The sequence below is a fragment of the Choloepus didactylus genome, chromosome 1 (assembly GCF_015220235.1).
Source record: "Choloepus didactylus isolate mChoDid1 chromosome 1, mChoDid1.pri, whole genome shotgun sequence".
NCBI classification, from domain to species: domain Eukaryota; kingdom Metazoa; phylum Chordata; class Mammalia; order Pilosa; family Megalonychidae; genus Choloepus; species Choloepus didactylus.
This window is the reverse complement of record NC_051307.1, coordinates 19,854,014-19,881,078: the sequence shown is the minus strand read 5'-3', so window position 1 is coordinate 19,881,078 and position 27,065 is coordinate 19,854,014. Positions and strand designations below refer to the sequence as shown.

The window sequence follows — 27,065 nt, the reverse complement described above, 5'->3', positions numbered from 1 at the left end:
TGAGCTGCATGTTTTAGTTACTCCTCCAGGAAAGTAGGTAGAAAGCCAGGAACTGCGTGGACTGGACACCACAGAGCAATCTTTGGGCATACATCATACAACACTCACGAAAACGTGGAACTGCTGAGATCAGCGAAATCTGTAAGTTTTTGTGGGCAGGGGACCCGCACCCCTCCCTGCCAGGCTCAGTCACGCGGGAGGAGGGGCTGTCAGTTCCGGGAAGGAGAAGGGAGAACTGCAGTGGCAGCGCTTATCGGAAACTCATTCTACTGATCCAGACTCCAACCATAGATAGACTGAGACCAGACACCAGAGAGTCTGAGAGCAGCCAGCCCAGCAGAGAGAAGACAGGCATAGGAAAAAACAGCATGAAAAACTCCAAAATAAAAGCAGAGGATTTTTGGAGTTCTGGTGAACATAGAAAGGGGAAGGGCAGAGCTCAGGCCCTGAGGCTCATAGGCAAATCCCGAAGAAAAGCTGATCTCTCTGCCCTGTGGACCTTTCCTTAATGGCCCTAATTGCTTTGTCTCTTAGCATTTCAATAACCCATTAGATCTGTGAGGAGGGCCCCCCACCTTTTTTTTTTTTTTTTTTAAATCCTTTTTTCTTTTTCTAAAACAATTACTCTAAGAAGCCCAATACAAAAAGCCTCAAAGACTTGCAATTTGGGCAGGTCAAGACAAGAGCAGAACTAAGAGATCTCTGAGACAAAAGGCAATAATCCAGTGGCTGAGAAAATTCACTAAACACCACAACTTCCCAAGAAAAGGGGGGTGTCCGCTCACAGCCATCATCCTGGTGGACAGGAAACACTCCTGCCCATTGCCAGCCCCATAGCCCAGAGCTGCCCCAGACAACCCAGTGTGACGGAAGTGCTTCAAATAACAGGCACACACCACAAAACTGGGCGTGGACATTAGCCTTCCCTGCAACCTCAGCTGATTGTCCCAGAGTTTGGAAGGTGGAGCAGTGTGAATTAACAAAGCCCCATTCAGCCATCATTTCAGCAGACTGGGAGCCTCCCTACACAGCCCAGCAGCCCAGAACCGCCCTGGGGGGATGGCACTCACCTGTGACATAGCACAGTCATCCCTCAACAGAGGACCAGGGGGTGCATGGCCTGGAAGAGGGACCCACTCACAAGTCTCAGGAGCCATACGCCAATACCAAGGACTTGTGGGTCAGTGGCAGAGACAAACTGTGGCAGGACTGAACTGAAGGATAAGACTATTGCAGCAGCTTTAAAACCCCAGGATCACCAGGGACATTTGATTGTTAGAGCCACCCCCCCTTCCCTGACCGCCCAGAAACACGCCCCATATACAGGGCAGGCAACACCAACTACACACGCAAGCTTGGTACACCAATTGGACCCCACAAGACTCACTCCCCCACTCACCACAAAGGCAAAGCAGGGGAGAACTGGCTTGTGGAGAACAGGTGGCTCGTGGACGCCACCTACTGGTTAGTTAGAGAAAGTGTACTCCACGAAGCTGTAGATCTGATAAATGAGAGATAAGGACTTCAATTGGTCTACAATTCCTAAAAGAACCCTATCAAGCTAAGCAAATGCCAAGAGACCAAAAACAACAGAAAATTATAAGGCATATGAAAGAACCAGACGATATGGATAACCCAAGCCCAAGCACTCAAATCAAAAGATCAGAAGAGACACAGCACCTAGAGCAGCTACTCAAAGAACTAAAGATGAACAATGAGACCATAGTACGGGATACAAAGGATATCAAGAATACCCTAGAAGAGCACAAAGAAGACATTGCAAGACTAAATAAAAAAATAGATGATCTTATGGAAATTAAAGAAACTGTTGACCAAATTACAAAGATTCTGGACACTCATAGTACAAGACTAGAGGAAGTTGAACAACAAATCAGTGACCTGGAAGATGACAGAATGGAAAATGAAAGCATAAAAGAAAGAATGGGGAAAAAAATTGAAAAAATCGAAACGGACCTCAGGGATATGATAGATAATATAAAACGTCCAAATATAAGACTCATTGGTGTTCCAGAAGGGGAAGAAAAGGGTAAAGGTCTAGGAAAAGTATTCAAAGAAATTGTTGGGGAAAACTTCCCAAATCTTCTAAACAACATAAATACAGAAATCATAAATGCCCAGCGAACTCCAAATAGAATAAATCCAAATAAACCCACTCCAAGACATATTCTGACCACACTGTCAAACACAGAAGAGAAGGAGCAAGTTCTGAAAGCAGCAAGAGAAAAGCAATTCACCACATACAAAGGAAACAGCATAAGACTAAGTAGTGACTACTCAGCAGCCACCATGGAGGCAAGAAGGCAGTGGCACGATATATTTAAAATTCTGAGTGAGAAAAATTTCCAACCAAGAGTACTTTACCCAGCAAAGCTCTCCTTCAAATTTGAGGGAGAGCTTAAATTTTTCACAGACAAACAAATACTGAGAGAATTTGCTAACAAGAGACCTGCCCTACTGGAGATATTAAAGGAGCCCTACAGACAGAGAAACAAAGAAAGGACAGAGAGACTTGGAGAAAGGTTCAGTACTAAAGAGATTCAGTATGGGTACAATAAACGATATTAATAGAGTGAGGGGGAAAAATATATATGACAAACATAAACCAAAGGATAAGATGGCTGATTCAAGAAATGCCTTCACGGTTATAATGTTGAATGTAAATGGATTAAACTCCCCAATTAAAAGATATAGATTAGCAGAATGGATCAAAAAAAAATAAACCATCAATATGTTACATACAAGAGACTCATCTTAGACACAGGGACACAAAGAAATTGAAAGTGAAAGGATGGAAAAAAATATTTCATGCCAGCTACAGCCAAAAGAAAGCAGGTGTAGCAATATTAATCTCGGATAAAATAGACTTTAAATGCAGGGATGTTTTGAGAGACAAAGAAGGCCACTACATACTAATAAAAGGGGCAATTCAACAAGAAGAAATAACAATCATAAATGTCTATGCACCCAATCAAGGTGCCACAAAATACATGAAACACTGGCAAAACTAAAGGAAGCAATTGGTGTTTCCACAATAATTGTGGGAGAGTTCAACACATCACTCTCTCCTATAGATAGATCAACCAGACAGAAGACCAATAAGGAAATTGAAAACCTAAACAATCTGATAAATGAATTAGATTAAACAGACATATACAGAACATTACACCCCAAATCACCAGGATACACATACTTTTCTAGTGCTCACGGAACTTTCTCCAGAATAGATCATATGCTGGGACATAAAATTTAAAAAGATTGAAAAAATTTAAATTTATTCAATAAATTTAAAAAGATTGAAATTATTCAAAGCACATTCTCTGACCACAGTGGAATACAATTAGAAGTCAATAACCATCAGAGACTTAGAAAATTCACAAATACCTGGAGGTGAAACAACACACTCCTAAACAATCAGTAGGTTAAAGAAGAAATAGCAAGAGAAATTGCTAAATATATAGAGACAAATGAAAATGAGAACACAACATACCAAAACCTATGGGATGCAGCAAAAGCAGTACTGAGGGGGAAATTTATAGCACCAAACGCATATATTAAAAAGGAAGAAAGAGCCAAAATCAAAGAACTAATGGATCAACTGAAGAAGCTAGAAAATGAACAGGAAACCAATCCTAAACCAAGTAGAAGAAAAGAAATAACAAGGATTAAAGCAGAAATAAATGACATAGAGAACAAAAAAACAATAGAGAGGATAAATATCACCAAAAGTTGGTTCTTTGAGAAGATCAACAAGATTGACAAGCCCCTAGCTAGACTTACAAAATCAAAAAGAGAGAAGACCCATATAAACAAAATAATGAATGAAAAAGGTGACATAACTGCAGATCCTGAAGAAATTAAAAAAATTATAAGAGGATACTATGAACAAATGTATGGCAACAAACTGGATAATGTAGAGGAAATGGACAATTTCCTGGAAACATATGAACAACCTAGACTGACCAGAGAAGAAACAGAAGACCTCAATCAACCCATCACAAGCAAAGAGATCCAATCAGTCATCAAAAATCTTCCCACAAATAAATGCCCAGGGCCAGATGGCTTCATAGGGGAATTCTACCAAACTTTCCAGAAAGAACTGACACCAGTCTTACTCAAACTCTTTCAAAACATTGAAGAAAATGGAACACTACCTAACTCATTTTATGAAGCTAACATCAATCTAATACCAAAACCAGGCAAAGATGCTACAGAAAAGGAAAACTACCGGCCAATCTCCCTAATGAATATAGATGCAAAAATCCTCAACAAAATACTTGCAAATCGAATCCAAAGACACATTAAAAAAATCATACACCATGACCAAGTGGGGTTCATTCCAGGCATGCAAGGATGGTTCAACATAAGAAAATCAATCAATGTATTACAACACATTAAAAATTTGAAAGGGAAAAATCAAATGATCATCTCAATAGATGCTGAAAAAGCATTTGACAAAATCCAACATCCGTTTTTGATAAAAACACTTCAAAAGGTAGGAACTGAAGAAAACTTCCTCAATATGATAAAGCGCATATATGAAAAACCCACAGCCAGCATAGTACTCAATGGCGAGAGACTGAAAACCTTCCCTCTAAGATCAGGAACAAGAGAAGGATGCCTGCTGCCACCACTGTTATTCAACATTGTGCTGGAAGTGCTAGCCAGGGCAATCCGGCAAGACAAAGAAATAAAAGGCATCTAAATTGGAAAGAAGAAGTAAAACTGTCATTGTTTGCAGATGATATGATCTTATATCTGGAAAACCCTGAGAAATCGACGATACAGCTACTAGAGCTAATAAACAAATTTAGCAAAGTAGCAGGATACAAGATTAATGCACATAAGTCAGTAATGTTTCTATATGCTAGAAATGAACAAACTGAAGAGACACTCAAGAAAAAGATACCATTTTCAATAGCAACTAAAAAAATCAAGTACCTAGGAATAAACTTAACCAAAGATGTGAAAGACCTATACAGAGAAAACTACATAACTCTACTAAAAGAAATAGAAGGGGACCTTAAAAGATGGAAAAATATTCCATGTTCATGGATAGGAAGGCTAAATGTCATTAAGATGTCAATTCTACCCAAACTCATCTACAGATTCAATGCAATCCCAATCAAAATTCCAACAACCTACTTTGCAGACTTGGAGAAGCTAGTTATCAAATTTATTTGTAAAGGGAAGATGCCTCGAATTGCTAAAGACACTCTAAAAAAGAAAAACCAAGTGGGAGGGCTTACAGTCCCAGACTTTGAAGCTTATTATAAAGCCACAGTTGCCAAAACAGCATGGTACTGGCACAAAGATCAATGGAATCGAATTGAGAATTCGGAGATAGATCCTCAGATCTATGGCCGACTGATCTTTGATAAGGCCCCCAAAGTCACTGAACTGAGTCATAATGGTCTTTTCAACAAATGGGGCTGGGAGAGTTGGATATCCATATCCAAAAGAATGAAAGAGGACCCCTACCTCACACCCTACACAAAAATTAACTCAAAATGGATGAAAGATCTCAATATAAAAGAAAGTACCATAAAACTCCTAGAAGATAATGTAGGAAAACATCTTCAAGACCTTGTATTAGGCGGCCACTTCCTAGACTTTACACTCAAAGCACAAGCAACAAAAGAAAAAATATATAAATGGGAACTCCTCAAGCTTAGAAGTTTCTGCACCTCAAAGGAATTTCTCAAAAAGGTAAAGAGGCAGCCAACTCAATGGGAAAAAAATTTTGGAAACCATGTATCTGACAAAAGACTGATATCTTGCATATATAAAGAAATCCTAAAACTCAATGACAATAGTACAGACAGGCCAATTATAAAATGGGCAAAAGATATGAAAGGACAGTTCTCTGAAGAGGAAATATAAATGGCCAAGAAACACATGAAAAAACGTTCAGCTTCACTAGCTATTAGAGAGATGCAAATTAAGACCACAATGTGATACCATCTAATATTGATTAGAATGGCTGCCATTAAACAAACAGGAAACTACAAATGCTGGAGGGGATGTGGAGAAATTGGAACTCTTATTCATTGTTGGTGGGACTATATAATGGTTCAGCCACTCTGGAAGTCAGTCTGGCAGTTCCTTAGAAAACTAGATATAGAGTTACCATTTGATCCAGTGATTGCACTTCTCGGTATATACCCAGAAGATCAGAAAGCAGTGACAGGAACAGATATCTGCACGCCAATTTCATAGCAGCATTATTCACAATTGCCAAGAGATGGAAACAACCCAAATGTCCTTCAACAGATGAGTGGATAAATAAAATGTGGTATATACACACGATGGAATACTACACGGCAGTAAGAAGGAACGATCTCGTGAAACATATGACAACATGGATGAACCTTGAAGACATAATGCTGAGCGAAATAAGCCAGGCACAAAAAGAGAAATATTATATGCTACCACTAATGTGAACTTTGAAAAATGTAAAACAAATGGTTTATAATGTAGAATGTAGGGGAACTAGCAATAGAGAGCAATTAAGGAAGGGGAACAATAATCCAAGAAGAACAGATAAGCTATTTAACGTTCTGGGGATGCCCAGGAATGACTATGGTCTGTTAATTTCTGATGGATATAGTAGGAACAAGTTCACAGAAATGTTGCTATATTAGGTAACTTTCTTGGGGTAAAGTAGGAGCATGTTGGAAGTAAAGCAGTTATCTTAGGTTAGTTGTCTTTTTCTTACTCCCTTGTTATGGTCTCTTTGAAATGTTCTTTTATTGTATGGTTGTTTTTTTTTTAATTTTTTTTTTCATACAGTTGATTTAAAAAAAAAAAAGTTAAAAAAAAAAAAAAAAAAAAACAAGGAAAAAAATATGTAGAGCCCCCTTGAGGTGCCTGTGGAGGATGCAGTGGTATTGGCCTACCCCACCTCGATGGTTGCTAACATGACCACAGGCATAGGGGACTGGTGGTTTGATGGGTTGAACCCTCTACCATAGGATTTACCCTTGGGAAGACGGTTGCTGCAAAGGAGAGGCTAGGCCTCCCTATAATTGTGCCTAAGAGCCTCCTCCCGAGTGCTTCTTTGTTGCTCAGATGTGGCCCTCTCTCTCTAGCTAAGCCAACTTGAAAGGTGAAATCACTGCCCTCCCTCCTACGTGGGATCAGACAGCCAGGGGAGTGAATCTCCCTGGCAACGTGGAATATGACTCCCAGGGAGGAATGTAGACCTGGCATCGTGGGACGGAGAACATCTTCTTGACCAAAAGGGGGATGTGAAAGGAAATGAAATAAGCTTCAGTGGCAGAGAGATTCCAAAACGAGCCGAGAGGTCACTCTGGTGGGCACTCCTATGCACAATTTAGACAACCCTTTTTAGGTTCTAAAGAATTGGGGTAGCTGGTGGTGGATACCTGAAACTATCAAACTACAACCCAGAACCCATGAATCTCGAAGACAATTGTATAAAAATGTAGCTTATGAGGGGTGACAATGGGATTGGGAAAGCCATAAGGACCACACTCCCCTTTGTCTAGTTTATGGATGGATGAGTAGAAAAATAGGGGAAGGAAACAAACAAACAAACAGACAAAGGTACCCAGTGTTCTTTTTTACTTCAATTGCTCTTTTTCACTTTAATTATTCTTCTTGTTATTTTTATGTGTGTGCTAATAAAGGTGTCAGGGATTGATTTAGGTGATCAATGTACAACTATGTAATGGTACTGTGAACAACTGAATGTACGATTTATTTTGTATGACTGCGTGGTATGTGAATATATCTCAATAAAATGAAGATTAAAAAAAAAACAACAAAAAAAAAACATGGTGTCCTTGGCCAATACATCCTCACCCCTAGGCAGTTCAAAGGATCTGTTGCCTGTGTTTGTGCCTCTGGCTCTTCTTTGGCTTCAGGTTCTAATTAATTCCTCTTTCTGAAGGTCACATTCTTTCCTGACATGTGTTAATATGTTCACTCTGGTTACCTCCAAGTCTTGACCTGGTAAAGCACACATGGAACTGGCAGGAGACAGATGAGGTACTTGAGAGCTTAATAAAGGGACCACCTTGAGGAACGAAGCACCATGGGGTTATCCAACAGTGGAGGTATCACCAACCGTAAAGTGACAGGAGCTAGGGCCTTTGGTAGAGGAATGCAGCCAGTGAAATAATGGCCTGGCAGAAGAGAACTGAGCTCCAGCATACACAAATACAATGGGAAGTGAGGGGACAGGGAAGCCCATGGATGTTGATCCTAGAGGTTCGCCTCTTGGACACAGAGCAGGATGGAGAAGTCTAGAGAGTAGATCTGAAGGGGCCAATGACGAATATCCAGCACTCCTATTGACCGTTCTGCTTCATTATGGTAATATGCTTATCTCTCCTTTGACTCAATAGGTCTCATGTCACAACTTTTAAATCTCAGAAGTCAATTGTTCAACTCTATTTCCAAAGTACTTCCTGTATTTGGCACTCTAGCACCAGAGTTCTTCTTCTCTAAGAGTTCAGAACATCTCCCTCCCTCTGTAGCCAGTAATTCACCCCCAGTTAGTGCACTAAAAAGTATTCCCTTTTTACTTGGCTGCTAGGAAGCTAGTGATAAATCTGTAGTTCATGTTTGTCAAGGATATGCATTTTGTGAGATGTACTTTTTACCTTCTCTCTTAGCTCCATTTTATTTCCTTTCCATTTATTTCCTTTCTTCTTTTACTCCCTTTTTAAATTTACATACATATTTCTCATGTTGGGGCATGACTGTCTCTAGGTCAGGGTTTCTCAACGTTGGCCCTATTGACATTTTGGACAAGACAATTCTTTACTGTGAATAGGGAAAAAGGCGTCCTTGTTTACATAGTATTTTATCCACAGGTTTATTGTCCTGTGCACTGTATAGAAGGTTTAGTAGCATCCCTAATCTTTATCCACTAGATGCCAGTAGCAACCTCCCAGCACAGGTCCCCCGTCATGACAGCCAAAAATGTCTCCTGGCCTTGCCAAATGCTTCCTAGTGGGCAAAATTGCCCCAAGTTAAGAACACTGCTCTATGCGATTAGACAGATATATGCTAGGAGTTAAGCAAAACTATAACTTAAATGGCACTTCTAATTGCTGTGTTAATTTTACTAAAAAAATAAGTATTTGAGAATACTTTTATTAAAACACATATTCATACTATGGAGTATAATTTGAAACTTCCATGATTTTTTTTTAAAATTCAGTTTTATTGAGATACTTTCACATACCATACACTCATCCACGGTGTACAATCAACTGTTCACAGTACCATCCTGTAGTTGTGCATTCATCACCCCATTTTTTTTTAAATTCAGTTTTATTGAGATATATTCACACACCACACAATCATCCATGGTGTACAATCAACTGTTCAGAATACCATCTTACACTTGTGCAGTCATCACCCCAATCTATTTTTGAACATTTTCCTTACACCAGAAAGGATCAGAATCAGAATAAAAAATAAAAATAAAAAAGAACACCCAAATCACCCTTCCCCCATCCCACCCTATTTTTCATTTAGGTTTTGTCCCCATTTTTCTACTCATCCATCCATACACTGGATAAAGGGTATATGATCCACAGGGTTTTCACAATCACACTGTCACCCCTTATAAGCTACATTGTTACACAATCATCTTCAAGAGTCAAGTTGGAGTTTGGTAGTTTCAGATCCTTACTTCTAGCTATTCCATATATTAAAACCTAAAAAGTGTTATCTATATAGTGCATAAGAATGTCCACCAGAGTGACCTCTCGACTCCATTTGAAATCTCTCAGTCACTGTAGCTTTATTTCACTTCATTTTGCATCTCCTTTTTGGTCAAGACGTTCTCAATCCCACGATGCCAGGTCCAGAATCATCCCTGGGAGTCATATCCTGCATTGCCAGGGAGATTTACACCCCTGGGAGTCAGGTCCCATATATAGGGGAGGGCAGCGAGATCACCTGCCAAGGTGGCTTAGAGAGAGACGGCCACATCTGAGCAACAAAGAGGCACTCAGGGAGACTCTTAGGCACAATTATAAGCAGGTTTAGCCTCTCCTTGCAGCAACACAAGCTTCATAGGGGCCAGCCCCAAGACAGAGGGCCCAGCACATCAAGCAGTCAGTCCCCAATGTTTGTGAGAACATCAGCAACAATCCAGGTGAGGAAGTCCAATATCTCTGCATCCTCCCCCAGCTCTTCAAGGGGGCCCCAAATATATATTTTTATTCTCCACTCAAATTATTTTAGGATGTCTTGCTATTCCAATCTATACAGACCTACCACAGCTCACTTCCTATTCAAAGTTCTATATAATTGTAGTGTTTGAACAAACTGACTATAGAAGTTATATTGTTTAGAAAATATAGATCCTACACCAAATAAACATCTCTTCCCTTAGTCTCACATGGAAGTTGAAGTTTGAACACAGTTTCAACCTTTACCCTTTGGTCCGATTTGCTCTAGTCTTAACCAGATCTGCTTTATTCATATCTCCAATTGATGAAACGTCCATGAATTTTTAAGGATAAAAGGTCAAGAGCCCCAGGCTACAATCCTTGGTGTAAACATCAACAAATACGCGTAACAAAGCCATCAATCAGGCTACATTTTTCTGTCCTTGGCAGATGTGTGGTTCTGGTTGAAGACTGTGTTAGGCACTGTCTCTGACCTAGCTCCAAGCACAAATGTTATGGGTTCCACAAGCAGGCACTCATATCAAACTTTTAGTAACTTTACCATGAGTTTGAGGGGTTATATCACGCTTTGTGCACTCTTCTGTCATCTTTCTGGCTCCAACTCTACGCTCTTCTCTTGCGCCTTCCTGGCTGGGTACAAAGCAGTCATGTTACACCCAGCATCTGGAGGGCCTCACTTTCTACCCCAAACACTTATCACCATATATATATATATATATATATACAATTCCTTTTCTAAGATGATCTTTGGCATTAGCTTCCAAGAGAGTAACAATTTCTCTACTTCATCATATGAATATATGCAACAGAGTGAGAGAAATTTAGGGCACAATTTTTAATTGAGATTTAAATCCAAAGTGTGATCTCAGGTGAAGGAGGTTGATCAGGTTTAATATTAAACAATCTCTTCTAAATATTCTGTTTTATTTATCTCAAGACTTTCTTCTAAGTCCTGATCTTTGGGGCTATGGTTCTTCTTACAAATTTAACTGTTTTCAGAGTTAACTCTTTTCCATCATCAGATATTTTCTTTAACCTCTATTTTGGTTATCTGTTGTATAACAAACTATCCCAAAACTTAGTGGCTTAAGCCAATAGCCATTCTCTCATATTTTTCTGAGTTTACTGGTCTCAGCTGGGAGGTTCTTTTGGTTGGGGCTGCAAGTCCGGTATAAACCTGACTAGACCAGAACATTCAAAACTGCTCATTTAAATGACTGGTATTTGATGCAGACCATTGACTGGTTGCTTAGCTGGAACTGTTGATTGGGGAAGCTGAATTTATCTCATGCTTGGCTTCTCAGTTTGGTAGCTTGGTTCTGAGACTGAGAGTCCTAAGAGAGATCATTTCAAGAAGGAGGAAGTGGAAGCTGCTGGTCCTTAAAGACTAGACCTGTAGTTGACACAGAGTCACTTTTGCTGTGTTCTGTTGTTTATGCAGTTGCAGGGCCAACCCAGATTTAAGGGGATGGAGACTAAACCTCCCCTCTTGATGAGGAGTGACAAACATATTTTCAGCCATCTTTAGTATACCACACAGCCATATATATGTATATATATATGTGTGTGTGTATATATATACACACACTTATACTTTTTTAGTGCCGTTTTAGGGTTTCAGAAAAACTGCACAGTTTTCCTATATACCCCCTCCTCCCTCACCACCCAATTTCTCTTACTATTAACAACTTGCATTAATGTAGTACATTTGTTACAACTGATGACCTGATACAGATACAATATTAGTAAATAAAGCCATAGTTTAGAGTTCACTTTTTGTGTATACAGTTCTATTTTGACACATGCATTGTGTCATGTCTCCATCATTACAGTAGCATATAGAATAGTTTCAATATCAAAAAATGCTCTGTACTCCACCTACTCATATATCCCCCCGTCATCGCTCCATGATGGTTAAGTTCATGTATCAACTTGGCTAGCTTATGGTGTCCACTTGTTTCAGTTTTTGGTCAAGGAAGCACTGGCTTGATTGTCACTGTGAGGATATTTCATGGATTTCAATCATTAGTCAGTTGACTGCTTCTGCTAGGTAAGCCACAGACACATCTAGTAGCCATCTCCCAGCCCTAGCCTACCCCCACCTCCTTTTCTACTGTGTGAGATATCGCAGTAAATTTCCCTTCTGCAGACCCAGTGAGATGTTAGGTCTAATGAAATGGCCTGACCATGCCCTAAAACTCAGAAACCACAGGCAGTCCCAGCTACTTGCCCTGAAAAGGGCAAGACCTCTCAGTGGCAGGGTCCCCTCCCCCTGAGCTGTATAAGTACCCCACCCCCAGGCAGTTCAGCTGTCTCCTCTCACACGAAGTGGAGCATGTGCAGCTTCCATCCACTGACCCTGGCCCAAGGAGTTGGCCTCCTCAGGAGACTAGTCATGATGGGATCTCTTTCCCTACCCTTTTGGACCCTTTGTGCTATGTAAGGAATAAAACAGTCATTTGATGAAAGTTTCTGTTGTGCCTGAGCCTGTGTTTCCATGACGCACCATGTAGCAACTCGCTCTACAGCATCTATGGCTGATTACATCTATTAAAAACAAAGGAGATCGCCTTCAGCAATTAGAGAAGTCTCATCCAATCAGCTGAAGGCCTTAAATGGAGAACTGATGATTTCAGCAGTCAGAAAGAATAATTTTTATCTCTACTTCAGCCAGCCCGCTTCTCCTAGGGAATTCATCAAAACCTTCATCAGTTCCCAACTTGCAGCCTGCCATATGGAATTCAGACTTGCCAATCCCCAGTCATGTGAGCCAATTCCTATAATGAATTTCATAATATAACATACAAACACATACACACAGAGTTGTGTTTCCCTGGAGAACTCCAACATATCCCCTTTCCCCTGAACCACTATCAACCACTGATCTTTTTGCTATCTTTATAGTTTTGCCTTTTCCGAATGCCATATAATTGGAATCATATAGTGTGTAGTTTTTATAGACTGGCTTCTTTCACTTAGCAATATGCATTCAAGGTTCCTCCGCAGTTTTTTTTTTTTTTTAATCTTCCTTTTATTGAGATATATTTCTCCACAGTTTTTTTTGTAGTTTGACAGCTCATTTCCATCACTGAATAATATTCCATTTTATGGATGTACTACATTTTGTTTATCCATTCACCCACTGAGGGACATCTTAGTTGCTTCCAAATTTTGGCAATTATGAATAAAGCTGCTACAAACATCCATGAACATATTTTTGTGAGAACATCAGTTTTCAATTCATTTGGATAAATACGTAGGAGAATAATTGCTGAATTGTATGGTAAGTCCATGCTTAGCTCTGTAACAAACTGCCAGACAGTCTTCCAAAGTGTCTATGCCATTTTCTTTCGTGCCAGTAATGAATGAGAATTCCTGCTGCTCCACATCCTTGCCAGCATTTGGTGTTGTCAGTATTTTGAATTTTAGCCAAACTGGTGTGTAGTGTATCTCACTGTTTTTTTTTTAATTCTTCCTGCTATTAATTTTTGAGGCACAAGATTTTTCCTGTTTGGGCTCCATTTTGGTTGATATTGGTTGTCGTGAAATCTGTTATCTGAGCAACACCTCCTTCACCAATATGACTCCTGTCCCATTGAGTTCTTCTGCCCCAATATTGTCTCCTTCCTTTGTTTTTTTCTGTCTTTTCTTGATTGTAGACTGCGGACTCAAACCTGCAGCTACATTCCCTTTACCTTACCCTTCATTTCACATATCAGGTAAACACAAGGATGTGGAAATTAATCATCCTGCCCAGGAAGTCTTCATTGTCTTCCAACAATATTATGCTCATTTTCCAAAAAATCTTCCAACCTAGGGGTGGGTATGGCTTCAACCTGTAATTGAAGAGGTGTCAAATGGCAGTTTTTCAAGTTGGGGAGACCTACGCTTGTTTTATTTTGGCAATCACCCACAGTTTAGAGCTCATTTTTTGCCCACATAAATGCTGTCTACTGATTAAGTGAAGGAATATTTAAAGACAAAAAGAGCTAAGCCAAGCCAATGGAAATGGAATGAAAGAAATTCTGGGAAGGCTCTAGGGGTGTAATGATGGGTGGGGTTGCAGATGTCATATTGTATCTGTGGAAATGAGGATTAAAGCTGAAGGTGGCAAGGAGATATAAGTGGATGTGCAGATATTTTCTGAGGTTAGGAAAGAAGGGGGCTCAAGGGTTACAATGACCATGTCAATGATTTCCCAGGATGTACATTATGTCTTACTGTCCAAATATTATGCCTTATTGTCCCTTATGGCCATCATTATGTCCCCCTGTCTTTTGGCAAATGACTCATATGCAAATTGTTTGGCCTTCTCGTTTTTGAGAGCCAGGTAAAACAGCCTGCATTGGAGGTGAAAATGATGGTGTATATTTCTAGATTTTACTAAGAAAAGTTCCTTGGCCTATGATTTGGTATCATTTGAATTGTTTTCAAAGTTAATTTATAATAAAATTTTATTTTAATAATAAAATTAGTACAATGGCTAGAAAGAGAACATGTATGTTTAAAACTGTGAAAAGGGAATATCATTCTTGAAAGAAAAGTGGCAATGCACATATATGGCATTTTGTGATCAGTATTGTATACTGAGAAACACTGCTCACGGCAGAAAAATTTGCCATCATTTCTCGTAGTCAATGAAAAGAGGAAGTCACGGAAACATCAGTAAGCTGTGATGTCCGTGATTCATGAAGAAATACTCCTGAAGTATGATGTTCTAAAAACAAAACTACAGGACAAACAAGCACTAACTGCAGATCACTGTAAAACAACAGCACAGGCTCTTTATACTGTACCTATAAGCTAATTGTCCCAGTTTCAAACTATTATCAACACCAACTGGAAGGAATCATAAAAACACATTTTTTTTCCTATAGGAATTGGGCAGAGTTACCAGGTCTGGACATTATAATTACAACAACTAATCACAAAGAAAATTTTTAAAAGTTGTTTTAGTAAGATATTTTAATAAATATATGAGCATTAGTGTGCAAGATTTTGAGCCTGATAATCTTAAAAGTGACCAATTAAGTAGACTGTTGATTCTAAGTACGGCGAGATTACGAAAGGTTTTGCGGGCCTGGAAACTGATAATGTTAATTCTGATTGTGGAAGTCCAGAAGGCATAGGTCAGATCATAAATCTACATGTGAGTATTTGCACTGGTATTCTGCCTTTGAATGATGTTTTAAGGTTTTTACTTTTCAAAGCAAGAGAATACTGAAAGCAAAAAGTGCCACATCATTTACTGAGTATTTTGCTGCATGAGCATCACTCATTCATTCAATTTGCCATCTGTTTCCCCTTCCCCCACTCTAATCCTTTTCACTGACTCTGGAATTAGCTTTTTAAAAATCACATGACTTTAGTTTAAAGACCTCTACTCACTCCCTTCAGTCCACAGGATAAAGTCCAAATTCCAGCCACAATGCCTGAGGCCTCTCCCATTCTGACTTGTTTTTCTTTCATTCTCTGGTTTCATTTTTCAACCTGCCCCTACTACCCACCAAAAATTCTAAGCCAGGACTCTTAAATTATTGGAAGATCATCCCCATCAGTATAAAAAATGCTGATCCCAGGGCCCCACTGAGACCTACTAAACCAGAATCTTTGGGGGCAGGGCCCAGGAATCTGCATTTTAACAAGCACCCCAGAGACTCTTATGTACATTGAAGTTTGAGAATCACTACCAACTGTCTCGCTAATTCTCAACACCTTGGTTTACCGTTGTAGGACTTTTCAAATTATTAAATACCAGACCGTACGTTATAAATTTCAGGCTAGAAAACAGCACCACCATTATCTACAGTAAAGAATGGGTTTCTGCCAAAGAGGGTCTGTTCTTCCCCTAGAGGAAACTGCATAGGTAATGGAGGAAAGAAGAATTTAATTTCATTGGCCCAGGGTGAAAGAGAGTAAAGCCTCAAAAATTCTAACATGTTACTAAAAAACCCAATCCTCCTTTCATAGTCTACTCCCAATCATCATCTCCAGTAAATATCTGCACCTCCACTACGAACCCAGGCAACCTTGAATTCCACCTGCCTCCTACCTTTGGACTTCTGCATACACTTTTTCTTCCCTGGACTACTCAGTTCCATCGTTCCCAATTAAGACCGAAGGCAAACCTTACCTTCTCCAGGAAACCTTCCTGGGTTCTAGGCCATAGTGAATCGCTTCACCCCATGCCCTCCATTTTCTCATGTATTTTGGATGCAACCCCAATGTCTCTAGGCCTCATGGCTTGTGGTTACAAACACAGTCATGTTAGTGACAGTTCCTGAATTTATTATCTTGGTAACCTCTTTTGTCCTGTGAGCTCCAGAGCTGCCTTCTTGTGTTCGAGAATGAGTCCACACACTTGGGGCTGCAACTCGCCAGCCACTAATCTCTGTCTGTATCTCCATTCGAATTCAAAAGCCAACAACAAAATCCCTTCACACAAATCAGGCCTCAGGTCCAATGCCATCTCCCCAGTAAATCCTGCGTCAGGTCAGCTGACAGCTCCAGTGTGCTCGCATCTCCCTCTATACCAACAGGCACTAACTTTACCATCTACATATGTCACAGAGACGGTACTTTCGGTTCCAGAGGTAGTCTGAACGTTTGTTAACTGGCTTGGGACAAGTTTAAAAGTCACAATTAGGATAATCATCAGAATAAGCATCAGAGGAGGAAAGCGCGACCAGGGTTTTGGGAGAACGTGGCTCCAATATTTCCTGGCAGCTACGGTGTAAAGGCAACACCTGTTGGTGAACGCCGTTTTCATTGTCAGACAGAAGCAGGGTTGCCAGATGCTTTCTACAAAATCCTGGATGCACTGGGTACATCCCTATCAGGAAACTCAAAACACCCTGAGAATCTCGGCACCCGGTCATCCCCGGGGGAAGCCAGAGGAGGAGCTCTGACCATGGGGCTTCCAGAAGCGGCTCCTGCGGGCTTGTGGGGAGGGACGTGGGGCCAGCGCTCGTCCCCCTCCTGTTCTCCGCGGGCAACCTGGATTGGAGATGGCCGTGCTCTATTCCAGGTGTCCTGGCAACGTCTGGGGCGAGAAGGCCGTCAGCCTTTCCCGTACTGCACAGATGGGGGAGGATGAGGTGGTCCTCCGCTGGTCTGTCCGTCCGGGGGCGCCACGCGCGGAGGCAGGGGTTCCTTGCTGCCAAGCGCCTCTCCGAGCCTTGCCGCGCCCTGTGCGAGGTCCGCGTAGTCTCTCCCCGCAGCCTCGTGAGGGGGCTTCCGGCCGCGACGCCACGGCCGCGTGGAACCCGGGCTGTGTCCGCCATCCCGCGCGGAGTTGGGCGCCGCGGGCGGCGGGGCGGGGCCTCGGGGAGAGGGCGGGCGGGGCTTGGGGGCCGAGGGGCGGGGCCTGGAGGGCGGGAGGGTGGCAAAGGGTAGCGAAGGGAGGTGAGGGAAGAGAAGGGGAGGGGAGAGAAGGGGGAGAAGAGTGAAGGGGAGTGAAGAGGAGGGGAGAGAAAGGGAGAGGAAGGGGTGGCTGGCCGCCGGGAGGGGGTGAGTCACATGACCGCTGCCCGAGCCGCCCGCCGGGCTGCTCGCCGCCGTCAGTCGGGCCGCGCGGCGCCTCGGCTCTGGTGAGTGGCTCGGCAGTCCCACCCGCCCTTCCTCGGCAGGGTCCGCGAGGGGCGGTCCGCGGGCAGGCCCGGGCGAAGCGGCGAGGGGTTCCCGGGCAGGCGGCTCTCGGGGTGGGGGCGCTTGGTGGGGCCCGCGGGGGGGCGACTGCGGCCCCAATTCCTGGAAGTGGCGGCGTCCGCCGGAAAGGGCGATCTGTCGGCGCGCCGTGGCACCCTGCGTGCGGCCAGCGCCGTTGTTTACGGTCCGTGCTGTACTTTACCCCGGGCGGGAGCGGCGGGGTGGGGACGGCGGTGAGCCAGGGACCGCCGAGCCCGGAGCACACCCCCTCCCCCCGTCTGTCCTCCCGCGTCCTACTGAGACCCCCCACCCCAGCCCGCGCGCCGCCCAGGCTGTGACACATCAGCACCGCCCGCGCGGCCGGGACCGCGAGCCGCGTATTGTCCTCCCGCCCCCACCCAGTGCCCTCCGCCGCCGCGGCGTTCGGCGAGCTGTTTGCCTGAGCTCTTGGCCTCGGCGTGTGTCGGTCGTGTCATCACGTGAGAAAGGCAGAGTTGGCGGCTGGCGCAAAAATGCCACCTTTTCTGGCTGCATTTAATGAAGATTGGTTTTGGGGACTGGAGATCCCAGGTCTCCTTTTGTTGGAGTTTTGCCCACACAAAATTGTAATCGAGACTCACAGTATGGTGAGAGTGGGCGGTGATTCTAGAAACACCAGCTTTGTGCTCGCTCGTCTAATGTAACAAGAGTGCCATTGCTATCTCATTTTAACCCGGCGGTTTCATGTCATTGAGTAGAATTGTGCAGAATGTTGTTCTGCAGGGAGTCTTCTGCGTTAAAGGGACTGATTCAAGGTGTGGTGTAGTAGTAATTGTGAAAGAACATGTGTGTGAAAACAAGCTACAATGTCATGCTTGAAGGAACAAAGACTTTTGTAGGGATGCTAATCTTTCAAAATTGCATCAGTATTGAGACTGTTACCCGTAACTCTTAGGTCTTTGTTCACATATTTTACACTCCTTAATTCCACGAGGGTTTGCATTTAAGGCAGTTCAGAAAGATAAAGGGTTTGCATTTAAGGCAGTTCCGAAAGATAAAGGGTGGCAACACCGGACATGCTCGTGGTGGAACATTTGGGCGCTTCGCATGGTCAAGCAGAGAAATGGAATGCTGCTTCCTGGTCTTGGGCAGTGGTGCAACGACTGGGCTGGGCTTGAAGGCACTTGCCACTTCTTCCTTTGGACACCTTAAGGAAGACTAGGGGGAAAAGGCTGTTGGTGAGTCAGACTTGCACCAGCTTGGAGTAGGGTGGCCTTGTAGTGATTGCGTCGTTTATTGTTGTTTAACCTATACCTGGGTCAAGTGGTTCACCATTGTTTAATATGTTGGTTGGATGACAAGGTGAAAAAGTGGGGTTGCTGAGTCATTCCCGTAGCCTGAGAGGTAATTAGGAACAGCTGGTGCAGATACTGTCATCACACGCCTCCACTATAAAAGGCCAGGGAACACTCAAGAGGGGACCCAGCAGGGGTTGTCTGTTTTGATGCAGGTAATGCGTGGGTGAAGTGCAAGCTCACTTTTAGGAAGTGTAGCCTTGAGGTGATGTTTAAACACAGCAGGCTGGTGACCTACTGCCTGAGAATAAATTTGTGCTTGAGAAAGCTAAAGCTGGGGAAGAAATTTACAGCTAGGAGTAGGAGTAACCTAATAATTGTAATCAAAATATTTAGTACTTATACTGCTACTTTCACCCCCCACCCTCACCCCCTGTGGTCTATATATTTTGAAAAATGAACCTAATTTGTTCTTAAAATGTCTTTATGAGACACAGAAGGGGCTTTTGTCTTAAGTTTTTATGCTCCCCTCACTCCTCCCTCAGATTTTCATACCTACCCTGGTAGTTTCTAGTGGCAGGTTTCATTGGGTCCAGTCTGGAAAGAGTCATCTAATGAAAGGCAGACCATATGTGTGTCTCATTCTCTTGGTATAGCAAAAATGGATAATGTGGAGGGGGTAATATGGATTTAACCTGTAGTCAAAGCAATGAATAATTTTTGATGGTAGGTAGTTCATGTAAAACATTTTATATTAGAAAAAATGATTAATTTTGTTTTAAAATTTGGGACTAGAGAAGATTAGAAATCATGCATTTTTTAGGTATTAGGATATCCAAGGTGGGGTGCAAGATGGTTCATTCAAAAGAAAATATTAAACTTTGATTATTAAAAATGAACTTTTGTAAAAAAATAAGTCATTTAGACTCAAGGTACAGATTAACTGCAGTATATGCATGTTATATAATGTGGGTGCATGTCCCCCTCTTTCTGTTAAGGAACTTAGAGAGTTTGTTATTGAGTAATGAATGTTCTTTAACAACTGGAATGCCTGTTTTTGTTTTAAACTTCTAATTTGCTTTTAAGAGTGATCATTCTTCCAAGACTTCTTAATATTTCATTTAATTCTTATTTCATGTATATTTTTTAAAAATATACTTTAAAGATTAGAAACTTGAGTATAAATTATTACTACATTTTTGATGTCCAGGATGGAAATACAAAGAGTTCCCCTTTACATTTGATGCCATTATATTTTGAATTTGGAGGCAATTCAAGTGTTTACTTTGTTTAATGTATTTATTGTATATTATGTATTATCCGAAGTATAGTGATATTTAAAAAGGTGGAGTGGGAACACCTGAAGATAATCTACACACTGGAGAGTAATACGTATATAACAAATTCTTTTTAAAAAGTACTCTGTACTCGTACTCCCTGAAGTCTGAATATATGGATTTTTGTGGGGTTTTTTTGTTGTACTTACCCTCATCCTTGAAGATTACTAAGACTATATATTCAGCAAGTCCCTTGGTATGAGGCATTTCCCCCACTTAGGAAAAGGTGATTTATTCGGAAAAGCAACCTTCAAGGCATGTTGGGTGGTGGTGGTGGTGGTGGTGGTGGTGGGTGAGTGGTATGGTTAGTGTTTATCGTTCAGTTAAATCTTATATGCCATGTGCTTTCTACACCTCAGGACTGTGAGAAATGATGCTCAGAATAACAGTTGCAGAGCCCTTTAAAATTACTAGTTGTGAGAGATTCTCTTCACTGGGCTGTTTTCCACCAAGACTAATGTTTTAGGAATCACCTCCCCACTTCAGTTTTCTCATTAATGGAAGAATTGTTTCAACCCTAAAACCTACATTTCCTGAGGGTTCTACTTAATGGAGGGTTTATTTTATGTACTAGAATAGATGATTTATTTGATTTTAAGAAAGATGCCAAACAAGGTACTCTACAGATGCCCGAGGTATGGGTAATTTGAGAGGTATTCACCAGAATTCAGGCCCCTTGGAGAGAGTAAACATTTCAGGACTGCAGATAAAGTATAGACTTACACCACCATGATACAGGGGCTGCTGGCTTGCTTAGTGTCTAGCATGAATGAAACCTGAATGGTCAGTTTGAGCACAGTACAGTTGGCAGAGAAGCAGAAAGCAAAGTGGTGAAAAATGGAGCAGCTGGAGCTGACTGCCTAAGGTCAAGTTCTAGCTCTGCTATTTACCAGCTCTGCAGCCTTGGGTAAGTTCCTTCACCTAGTTGTACCTTATTTTATCATCTGCAAAATGGGGATGATGCTCATAGAATCTGCAGCATAGCTATCATTGTGAGGATTAAATGTGCTAACATGGATTTAAGTGGTTAGAACAGTGCTGGCCGCATACTAAATGTCAATAACTGTTAGCTGTTATTTTCTGTTATCCAAAATCAGGGAAGTGCTTGGTTACACACTCACATACTGCAGCCTCTGTGAGCCAAATTGTAGCCGTTGATCCTGAGGGAGACAGGAAAGCATGTGGGTGGGTAGCAGGCCACTACTACAGGAAAACAGCTCAAGTGGACACTAATGATTGTCATCTCAAACACCCAGCTTCTATGGGCAAGGAACAGAAGATGTAGCTTTTAACTGAGAGGAATCCTAACAGTGTCAGCCAAGTGCTCTCCGGACAGTCACTGCCAGTTAATTGATTGGCTTTTGAAGAAACAAAAACACTTGCCATTTTTCTTGTGGTCTATTTTTCTTGTTAAAGTTGTGGCCCAGCAGGTTTGGTAACCTGACCACTCTCTCCCTGCTTATTAGTATCAGGACAGAACTTGGGTGTCTCAGTTCTCATTCTGGTGCCTCATATGGTTTTTTGGGAACATTTGGAATGTAAATTATCCTGCCAATTACTTCTTCTAAATATTGTATTTTCTTTAAATGACTACTTAGGCTAATATAGAAAAAGAGCCCATCTAAACAGAAGATATGATTTATCGTATGACTTCTACATATTGTCTTGTACCTGTTAATATTTTGGAAAGGCTGTGTCCAACATTTTGACCATCCCATCAACTAGATTATATGTTTCTTGATGGTGAAGATCTATGTCTTCTGTTTTGTTTCCCATGGTACATTGAGTGTGCCTTGGCCATGCTTGCTCGGTAAATTATTGGTTCTGCACTGGGTGGAATAATATGGGTTCATTCTAGTTCTGTGGATTTGAAACTTGAGAATATTTAACTATCTGAAGGAGAGACCATTATATGTTGTACCTCTTAAGTTATGTTAAGTATATACCAGGTTTAAACTTTTTTGATCATTTCGAGTTCCACTTTCTGTTTTTGTCACTGGAGTGATTATGAAGGAAGCAGCTGGATTTAAATCATTCTTCTGTTTCAGCTCCTGAGATAGAAAGAAAACTTGTGATTTCTTTTTACCTATAATTGCCTTAGAATTGAACTGAACAAAGTATAATTCAGGTCATGTAGATGTTAAACCTATTATATATCTCATACTTTTTCTTTAGTATCAGTACTCCTCTAGAAAAGAGTCTTTGTTATACTTAGGTCAGAGACAGTTTAGAAAATATTAAATAAGATAATAAGAATTGCCCCAAAGCAGCTATGAGGAACAAAGGGATAGATAGGGGTTGCCTTGCCCAGATCTTGGTGGTTAATGACAGCTGTGTGAGCACAGTGGGCTTAGTAAAGTTGGCTGGCTGCTGAGAGTTCCTTTCTCAGCACTGGCACAATTTAGAACACATTACCTTAATGCAGTTGAAGCTAAGTGCAAATCAAGTTAAAAAAAAATTTTAAATCGTTTTCTTAATGCCTTAGGTAATTCATTATTCAAAAGAATACTTTTGGTCGTAAAAGAATTATTCCCAGTTTCGTTGGTAAACTTTTTTATTCGTCATTTCCTAGATTGGATCGATAATAGTGGACATTTATACTCTAGTCCCCATTAAAGTAGAATTACACTAAAAAGTGTTTATATATGGGGTCATGTTTTTCAATTTCTGTGTAGTCTGAACATTAGGAATATTCCACCTGCAATGCTATAGACTAAATGGTAGCGTGAGGAAAAGGTCTTTGGTTCTTGCCCCCCACCCCCACCCCCTTTTCCCATTGATCTTTTCTTTTTACTTTCTTGTCTGCCTCTAGGATTTTCAAGGGGGATGTCTTTGACTTAAGGAGATGAACCTTTCAGAGCCCTATTGAAGAAGCTGGAAGGACCACCTAGCTCCTTGTGGATTGTTCTCCATCTCTTCCCCCCATCTTCCTGGTATCTTGGTATCTTTGTATGCTTAATGCCTTATTCCTCCTCTAAAGTGTGCCAACATTTTTTGGAAGTCAGCTAAGTCAGTGGAGAGGGCTACTCATCTATTAGAGTTTGTTATAAAATGCTTAGTTATAAAAAGATTTATTAATTTACAATTTATTAGGTTGTAATTTCTGAGTGGATTTTGGTAAGCCTCACAATTTTATGAGTGTGACTTTTGCATTTAAATATTATTTTTAAAAAAATGTAAAGTGGCTATCAAATCTTGGCCCAGGACTCTTCATTTTCTAAGAACTTAATGTCTCTTTATAGACTGTTTTTGTCTAAGGAATATTCCCAACATGGCTTAGGGTTCTCCCCTAGATAGACTTCATCACATACTCAAATTAGAAGGAAAAATAAGAAAAAAAGGTCACTGATTGTTTTAATCATATTATCTACGTTAGTCAAAGCCTTTTGAAGTAGAAAAACATTTTGCCCAGCTCAGTAGTGTTCTTAGCATACATATCTTCAGTCCCAGCTATTATCCAGAGAAATCATAGGAAATGCCAGTTGGGGGTGAGTCTATAGCTAATATCAACTTTTCTTACCTAAGTGTCCTTGGTAAAGGACTGTCACAAGAACTGGTCAAACTCTACATTTCTTTGGAGTTTTAAAAAAACATGTTTTGCCCCTGAGAGTATGTCTGTTGTCACTGGCCTAGTTTGTCTCTTCCACCAGCCTACAGGAGGGTTTTGTCCTTGGCTAATTTCTCTTACGGTTGCAAGTTCATATGATGGCTGCCACAAGTTCAAGTTCAAGTGTCACAAGTAGATAGAATTAAGTTTCCTGGAAAAAAAGAAAATATTTTTTCTGGTGTCTCTATCAGTGAGACAAACCCTTCCCCAAAGCCTCCTTATACATGCTACCCCATCCTTCTCCTGTCTGTTCATGGGCTAACATTGCCCACGAGCATATGCCTAAATAAACCAATGTCAAGGGAAATGTGTCCACTGTATTTAGCTTAAATTGATCATGATTCATCTTGGGTTGGAACTGGGGTCTGACTTCTTAGAAATACACGGCCTCAGATAGTGGGTACAAATGTGAGCACCCTCAGAGTAGTTAGAAAATGAGATGAGTGGTTGCTGGGCAGGCAGTCTGCAGTGTCGCCCTTGTGCTTACACCACTGCCATTGTACACATGTTTGCACACAGGTGTGTACTTCTGAGCAGAAAAAGAAAATGTCAGTCTTTGGATGTAGAGTTTTAGGTGATTTTTCCCCCTTTTATATATTATATTTCGTACTGTGATCAAGTATTACTTTTACAATCAGATCAAATAGATGTTTTATTTTTTGAAATTATTCAAAAAAATTGAAAGTGACCATTTTACTCAAAAATTATATATAAAAGAAATTGTGTATAATACTCTAAACAGCTCTGAAGTTCTCTGTCATTCTCTTAATGTTTTCAGGGAAAGGAGAACATATAATTATATCTTGTAGCTTTTGATTATGTCTATACCAAGAAGACGGCTGTCTTCTCTTCATCTGAAGGGTACGCCTGCCTATGATACCTGCAGCTCTCCCTGAGTGGTGAGGCTAGCCTGGCCCCAATAAAGCAGCTGATCAGTGGCTGGAGAAGCCAGGATTCTTTGGAATACAAACGTTTGAATCAGGGATACAAGAGGAACATCCCTCCCTCTGTACTTGCATCATTCCCTTCCTGGGAGGAGAGCTGTCCTGTTGGTTAGTTTTATTTGCTCTTCTTTTCAGACTTCAAGAATAATGGCATCTTAAGTTTAGGTAGTGTGCCGGTTTGAATGTATTGTGTCCCTCAAATGCCATTATCTTTGTGGTCTTGTGAGGAGACGTTTTGGTGATGGTTGGATTTGCTTGGAATGTGCCCCACCCAGCTGTGGGTAATGATTCTGATGCGATGTTCCCATGGAGACATGGCCCTGCCCATTCTGGGTGGGCCTTGATCGGTGGAGCTATATAAATGAGCTGACTCAGAGGGAACTAACTGAGTGCAGCTGGGAGTGATGTTTTGAAGAGAAGCAAGCTTGCTGGAAAGGAACGTCCTGGGAGAAAGCCGTTTTGAGGCCGGAGCTTTGGAGCAGACGCCAGCTGCCTTCCTAGCTGGCAGAGGTTTTCCGGACGCCATTGGCCATCCTCCGGTGAAGGTACCCAATTGCTGAGGTGTTACCTTGGACGCTTTGTGGCCTTAAGATTGTAACTGTGTAGTGAAATAAACCCCCGTTTTATAAAAGCTTATCCATCTCTGGTGTTTTGCATTCTGCAGCGTTAGCAAACTAGGACAGGTAGTGTTCTTTTAGCACCTCTAAATTTTTCAGAGCACTGTTACATGTTTCAAGCACTACTGTGTTTTTCATTCTCATCCCATCCTCTCAGTCCCAAATTTTGTTGCTTTGTGTGTTATGTGAAAGGCAAACAAATAATTTAAATACATAAAGAATGAATGGTGCAGAGTCACAAAATAGAAATTGGTTACTAATTGTTTTTCCCATTTGTGAGTAGCTGATAGGCTATGATAAATGGTTAGAGTAGGCTTCTGAAAATTTAGTACTTTTTTGGATAGAATTTAGAAAGACTTATTATTACACTGCTGATGCAGTTGTTGTCTCAGATAAAATAGTATTTATGTACTCAGTGTACACTCAAATAATATTTGAACAGTTATTTCCGTATTTTTATATAGGTCCCAAATCTTATTTTTGACTAAATTTTGTGATTATCATATTTTGAAAAGTAGCTCTTGGGGGCTAGGGTGGCAAATCTAGGGCTTAGAGACTCTCATTTTCAAGATAATTATTTTGATTCCCAAATTAAACATAAATTACAAACAAATGATTTTAAAAATTTTAGTTTCAGCTATGTATATGGAGATACTGTAGCACTGTGGTGGCTGTCAGAGATTAGTGGATTAGGCTATTTTTAAATAAAGCTTTTAAATTTAGTACCTTTACTTGAATTAAAGAGTTGCAAATCTGTGATTCATGTGGTATACTATTCACTCTGCTGTAGCTGCTGCCTTATTTAATTAAAATTATGTCTTTTAGTCCTTTACTTTTGATTCAAGTTTACTGTGAGTTGGAGCTAAATGTTATTGAAGGAATGGCTGGGAATTTGAAGAGCACATGTGTTTGTTCTGCCTTGGTTTTTCAGTTACATCATATAATAAACTCATAGTCCTACAGAGGGTCATTCAGACCTTGAACTAATTTTAGGGCTTTAACCACCAGGCAATCAGAAATAATTTGGGTCATTGTTATAATTTTTACAGTTTGGAAACAAAGTGGTATGGAAGCTGTAATATTTTATTATGAATTTAGTGCATAGATAACACTTCTGTATTAAAAGTAGCTTTTAGTAAAATATCTCCTAGCATTCTTTTCTTCTTGAATTTTCCAAATGCAATTGTGTATAACTGTAGACTTTGATTTAATTTCAGGATAGTCAGTGTCAGATCCCTTTTAATAACATGAAATTGGTATGTAATCCAAGAAATGTTAATCAGAAATTAATTAACCAAATATTGATTATAAGAGAAATTTTGCTATTAAATATCCATTTAATCTGTTTCTATCATATTATTTATTCTCATCACAGGAACTTTTACTTACTATTACTTACGGCACTTCCCATTACTCATTGTTCTTCAATCTTTCCCCCATTTTAGC

General features: G+C 40.9%; 2 protein-coding genes across 10 annotated transcripts in view; one reads left to right on the top strand and one right to left on the bottom strand.

The window, feature by feature from the left end:
* Nucleotides 1–17,504, bottom strand: part of LOC119531473 — a 165,150-nt gene extending 147,646 nt beyond the window's left edge. For 3 of the 5 annotated variants that reach the window (XM_037832773.1, XM_037832780.1, XM_037832791.1), the window contains exon 1: nt 16,327–17,504. In XM_037832773.1, the coding sequence (XP_037688701.1) occupies nt 16,823–17,476 (654 nt within the window). In that variant the 5' untranslated portion in view covers nt 17,477–17,504 and the 3' untranslated portion in view covers nt 16,327–16,822. Of the gene's footprint in view, nt 1–10,390; nt 10,824–13,192; nt 14,030–16,326 lie in introns of those variants that run through there. The other 2 variants (XM_037832785.1, XM_037832765.1) reach the window with 2 other exon arrangements.
* A 170-nt stretch (nt 17,505–17,674) lies between these two features.
* The window catches only part of BACH1 (BTB domain and CNC homolog 1), a 42,230-nt gene continuing 32,839 nt past the window's right edge, over nt 17,675–27,065 (top strand). The window contains exons 1-3 of one of the 5 annotated variants that reach the window (XM_037832738.1): nt 17,764–17,782; nt 23,264–23,384; nt 24,837–25,110. The gene's annotated coding sequence lies outside the window, so the exon portion shown is untranslated. Of the gene's footprint in view, nt 17,783–17,918; nt 19,058–23,263; nt 23,385–23,420; nt 25,111–27,065 lie in introns of those variants that run through there. The other 4 variants (XM_037832735.1, XM_037832718.1, XM_037832754.1 and 1 more) reach the window with 4 other exon arrangements.